The sequence below is a fragment of the Rhinoderma darwinii genome, assembly GCF_050947455.1.
Source record: "Rhinoderma darwinii isolate aRhiDar2 chromosome 3 unlocalized genomic scaffold, aRhiDar2.hap1 SUPER_3_unloc_11, whole genome shotgun sequence".
In the NCBI taxonomy this organism is placed as follows: Eukaryota; Metazoa; Chordata; class Amphibia; order Anura; family Rhinodermatidae; genus Rhinoderma; species Rhinoderma darwinii.
Window position 1 is genome coordinate 607,654 of NW_027461736.1, and position 5,913 is coordinate 613,566.

General features: G+C 47.4%; 1 protein-coding gene across 1 annotated transcript; it reads left to right on the forward strand.

Moving 5' to 3' along the window:
* The first annotated feature begins 1,447 nt into the window (after window positions 1-1,447).
* Window positions 1,448-5,577, forward strand: PSMB6 (proteasome 20S subunit beta 6). Its single transcript, XM_075847305.1, has 6 exons — window positions 1,448-1,600; window positions 3,855-3,922; window positions 4,257-4,388; window positions 4,874-5,003; window positions 5,094-5,238; window positions 5,362-5,577. The coding sequence occupies exons 1-6, from the start codon at window positions 1,505-1,507 to the stop codon at window positions 5,487-5,489; spliced, it is 699 nt and encodes a 232-aa protein (XP_075703420.1). The 5' UTR covers window positions 1,448-1,504; the 3' UTR covers window positions 5,490-5,577.
* The last annotated feature ends 336 nt before the right edge of the window (window positions 5,578-5,913 follow it).

Below are 5,913 nucleotides of genomic sequence, written 5' to 3' on the forward strand. Positions count from 1 at the left end.
TGCAAGGAAGTGCTGCGGACTCATACTTCTGCTGACCAGTGGTGGTCCTGGGTGTAGGACCGCCACTCTTCACACAATAATGGCCTATCCTGAGGTTATACAATGTATGTAAGCTCTCGAAAAAAAACAAAAAACATAACCCTTTACGTCTAAGGCCTCGTGCCCACTTCAGTTATTTTCGGCAGGGTGCTATCCGTTTTTTTAACGGATAGCACCCTGACACCTTCATTTCAATGGGGCCATTGCTTCAACGGAACCGTGTTGCCGTTCCGTAAAATATAGGACAGGACCTACTCCTGTCCGTTTTGACGGAAGAGTCTCGGCCTTTTCATTGATTTAGTCCGTGAAACAGTGGCCTGAACACGGAAGCCATCCGTGTGTGGTCTGTGTTTCACGGATCCGTCATTAACGGCCGTATGACGGCCAACAGAAGTTTGCATGAGGCCTAATGCACACGACCGTGTGTGCCGCCCCAGGCCATGTCCTATCTTTCCACAGATCGGGAAAGTCAGGTCCGTTTTCACTGACCCCATTCACCTGCTAAAGAGAATGGGTCCGTGAAAACTATCGGGTGCCACTCGGATGCTGTGAAAAACAGCCCGAATGGCACTCACTCGTGTGCGACGGGCATAAACCCGCTGCCTAATACTGGTAATGAAACCATAACGATCAGTTCCACAGCAGGCTGTAAAATGAGACAGTCTAGACTACAGTCTGTTGTATTGACATCTAGTGGTCAATATTAATACTACACTATATTACAGTAGTGCCGAATTATCAGACTTGCTGATTTATTTGATGGTAGACTAAATACATGTTGCTGTAGTGATCATACTAACAAATTGTAATTATGTTATTATTATGATTATTATTATCATCATCATTATTATTATTATTAATGGCTGTCATTATTAGTTGCTGTACTAGTGTAAAAATATTTTATTATGTTTTATATTATGGTTATTTTCCAGGAACATTCCGCCATCTTTGTACTCTTATTACCTTACACAAAGAAAACTACTTCCGTTGCTGCCATGTTACTACACTCATATTTCCTAATACATTCACGGACGTCGTATCCGGCCATCTTTGTACACCCATTACTGGGACTGTAGATATAATACTAACGATAAGTAGTTATAGTATATTATAATCATCATTATTAATCGCTGTTATTAGTAGTGGTCATATTTGAGTATGTTTAATATAGTTATTTTCACCATCATTGTACTCCCATTCCCTTACACACAGAATACTACTTCCGTTTCTGCCATGTTACTACACTAATATTTCCTAATACGATCGCTGACGTCGTATCGGACATCTTTGTACACCCTTTAGTGGGACTGTTGCGCACTTTGCGGTCCTTTTTCTACACTCCTATTGTCCGCCGTTCTCTTACGTCATCTGTTAGCGCGGGTCTTTGTCCGCCATATTGGTGCTCCGGAAGTCCCGCGTTGTTTCTCGCCGGCTCCTCCCCTCTCTCCCGGCAGAACTGAGAATCATGGCGGCGGTGAAGATGATGAGTCCTGGAGCTGCGGCTCTGACCGGTGGAGACCCTGTGGAGATGGACTGGATGACCCGGGAAGTGACCACCGGGGTGAGTGCGGGTTAGAGGGACGTAAGTGTCAGGCAGGTGGAGCAGGCGAGGCCGAGAGAAGCCTGGTAACTGGGCCGGTGATGCAGCAGATTTGGTGCGGGCGGCTTGTGTCTGGATGAGCGTCACATGGCTGTCACCCAGCTCTCCCGGGATCCTGAATAGTAAATGTACCAAGTTATATAGGGCAGGAGGAGCTACAGAGCACCCAGCTCTCCTGGATACTGCATAGTAAATATACCAAGTCATACAGGACAGGAGGAGCTACAGAGCACCCAGCTCTCCTGGATACTGCATAGTAAATATACCAAGTCATACAGGACAGGAGGAGCTACAGAGCACCCAGCTCTCCTGGGATCCTGCATAGTAAATATACCATGTCATACAGGACTGGAGGAGCTACAGTGCACCCAGCTCTCCCGGGATCCTGCATAGTAAATATACCAAGTCATACAGGACAGGAGGAGCTACAGAGCACCCAGCTCTCCCAGGATCCTGCATAGAAAATATACAAAGTCATACAGGACAGGAGGAGCTACAGAGCACCCAGCTCTTCTGGATCCTGCATAGTAAATATACCAAGTCATATAGGACAGGAGGAGCTACAGAGCACCCAGCTCTACTGGATCCTGCATAGTAAATATACCAAGTCAAACAGGACAGGAGGAGCTACAGAGCACCCAGGATCCTGCATAGTAAATATACCAAGTCAAACAGGACAGGAGGAGCTACAGAGCACCCAGCTCTCCCGGATCCTGCATAGTAAATCTTCCTGGTTATGGAGTGATATGTGGGGTATGTGTCACTGCATAGATACATACATGGACTTCTCTTTCAGGAGCACTGAAAAGCTGAGTGACAACCATTATGCCGCCGTTGCAGCTGCCATGGGGTGATCACCCGGGTTCCTCGTTGTATGTTGTCCCCCCTCATATATTGCGGCATGACTAGGCAGATTTGCCATTGAAGGACCTGGATAAGCTGGATGACAACCCCCAGGAGAGCGGTACTGGTGGTCATATTGGTAGTCACCCAGCTTTCCCCAAGCCCTGAATGGTGAGCAGCACCAAGGTCTGACCGCTGTAAATATGCCTGCTGTGATGCATTGTAGGAGATGTAGTGTTACACTAAATCTACGTCTCCCATAAGGCAATGCAACAGAGTACAGTGGGGTAATGGGGTTCAGCTACAGTTAGAGCTGCATTTGTGAGCACCATGCTGATAGCTACCAATGACAAGTGTAAATGCAGCTCTTGGTGTGACTGGAGTAAAATATATGTAAGATCAGAATGGGGACTGCAGCTCTGGGTCTGACTGGAGGATAAGGCTATGTTCACACTCAGCGTTATCAGGTGTTTTTCAGGGTGTAAACGCCTCAAATTAGGGAAATGCCTCCAAACATCTGCCCATTGATTTCAACAAGAAAAACGGGGTTTCGTTCAGACGGGACATTTTTTTTACACGGCTGTTTGAAAAAACGGCGCTAAAAAAAAAAAAAAAAGGCCCCGTAAAAAGAAGCGCAAGTCACTTCTCGGGGCATTTTTTTAGCTAATTTTCATTGTCATTAGAAAAATGGCTCCAAAAACGGGCGTAAAAAAAGTTTGCGTTCATAAACCGCTGAAAATCAGAGGCAGCGTTCCCTTGACAAGCGCTCCATATTTTACAGCCGTCTTTACTTTAGCGTGTGAACATACCCTAAGACATGATTCAATAGTAGAATGGTAACTGCAGCTCTGGATGTGACTGGAGTATATAACAGTAGACTGGTGACTGCAGCTCTGGATGTGAATGGAGTATATAACAGTAGACTGCTGACTGCAGCTCTGGATGTGACTGGAGTATATAACAGTAGACTGGTGACTGCAGCTCTGGATGTGACTGGAGTATATAACAGTAGACTGGTGACTGCAGCTCTGGATGTGAATGGAGTATATAACAGTAGACTGCTGACTGCAGCTCTGGATGTGAATGGAGTATATAACAGTAGACTGGTGACTGCCGCTCTGGATGTGAATGGAGTATATAACAGTAGACTGGTGACTGCCGCTCTGGATGTGAATGGAGTATATAACAGTAGACTGGTGACTGCAGCTCTGGATGTGAATGGAGTATATAACAGTAGACTGGTGACTGCCACTCTGGATGTGAATGGAGTATATAACAGTAGACTGGTGACTGCAGCTCTGGATGTGACTAGAGTATGATTTGCTGTGTTATAATGATGTAGTAGACTTTATGGTGCGGTTTCTCTCTGCAGACGACGATCATGGCGGTGGAGTTTGATGGCGGTGTGGTTATCGGTGCTGACTCTAGGACCACCACTGGGTATGTGTACACGCTGGAGGAGTGGGCCGTACCACAATAGAGGGGGGGGGGGTAATGCATGCACCTACCCTACATAAGTCAGCGGTTCATAGAGGGATCACATGACCATGCAGTCATCCTCATGGTAAATCACATGATTAGCTGCAGCTAACCACGCTCTTCTGACTGACTCCTCCCACTAGGGAAGTATTCACACCCCAGCTCTATGCCCGGGAGTCACTCACTGCCGCGTCTCTACCAACCATGGAGCTGTCCAGTTACCCATCATGCATCGGGGGATGTTTGATGGTGTAGTATACGGATGATGAGAGTAGTTGTTGTTTCCTCTCCGCAGGGCGTACATCGCTAACAGAGTCACGGACAAGCTCACCCCTGTACACGACCGGATCTTCTGCTGTCGCTCCGGCAGCGCCGCCGACACTCAGGCCATCGCTGATGCCGTCACCTACCAGCTGGGATTCCACAGGCAAGAACACGCCCCGCCCCCTTCACTGCGCAATCTGGGTGGAGGGGTCATCATGGCCGTAATAACAGGCCTCACTATTCTATTATATCCATGTGCCCTGATATGTCATATACAAAGGGGTCGTCCTCGGTGGACTTTTCCTTTAAGAGATTTGCTTCTTCCACAGTTTAAGCTCCGCCCTTTCCTATATTTTATGTGACTGCCACTTTAAGTGTTAAAGGGAGACTTCCTAAAAAAAATTAAGCTGAGGCCTGTAACATAATCTTGGCCCAGATGGCACTTCCCAGCCCTTCTCTCCACACATTAGGGGCTGTATAGAGAATATAAAGGGGGTCCTGTACTTCTTGGAGAATTTCCTAGTGGTGGATGAGTAGTTCCCCTTTAAGAATGTGTGATGAATGGTCTTCTGTCCTCTAGTAATGAGCTGTGTGTCACTGGACCCTGTAGTGAAGTTCCCCTTTAAGTTGTGGTCTTGTCTCCCACAGCATTGAGCTGGGCACCCTGCCCCTCGTCCACACAGCCGCCAATCTCTTCAAGGAGATGTGCTACAAGTACCGCGAGGAACTGATGGCCGGGATCATCGTAGCCGGATGGGACCAGAGGAAAGGGGGGCAGGTAAGAAACGAGACCCCTCCCCTGTATAACCCCCCTCCCCAGTCTCCAACAGAGAGATGGATATATATAATGTATGTGTCTGTTTTGTAGGTGTACACGGTGCCCATGGGAGGGATGATGGTTCACCAGCCGTTCTCCATAGGCGGCTCCGGCAGCTCCTACATCTACGGCTTTGTGGATTCTACATACAAGACGGGAATGACAAAGGAGGAGTGTCTGAAATTCACAGCAAACGGTAAGATCATGTGACCACAGGACTGCCCCGCCCTCTGGAGGGAGGGAGATGTGTAGCCCCTCCCCTTGCCGGGTGAATGGCTCAGCCCCTTTAATGGTTTAATGTTCGTCTCTCTTGTTGCAGCTTTGGCTCTGGCGATGGAGCGGGATGGATCCAGTGGGGGTGTCATCCGTCTTGCCGCCATTACAGAAGCGGGTGTGGAGCGGCAGGTCATCCTCGGAAATGAGCTACCCCGATTTCCAGTATCGTGATGTCGCCCCATTGTTCCCTGTGCTCGCCATTATGTTTTTGTTACTAAAGTGATAATGATCTTAATAAATTCTGATGTGACGGCTCTGACTCTCAGTTCTATCAATTGTCAGGGGGCAAATACTTATCATTTGTGGAGTATGGCAGTGTTGTGTGCAGTGTGGTGGTATTAGCTGTGTGCAGTGTAGTAGTATGTGTGTAGTGTGGTGGTATTAGTTGTGTATAGTATAGTAGTATGTGTGCAGTGTTGTGGTATTAGCTGTGTACAGTATAGTAGTATGTGTGCAGTGTGGTGGTATTAGTTGTGTACAGTATAGTAGTATGTGTGTAGTGTGGTGGTATTAGTTGTGTACAGTATAGTAGTATGTGTGCAGTGTGGTGGTATTAGTTGTGTACAGTATAGTAGTGTGTGTGCAGTGTGGTGGT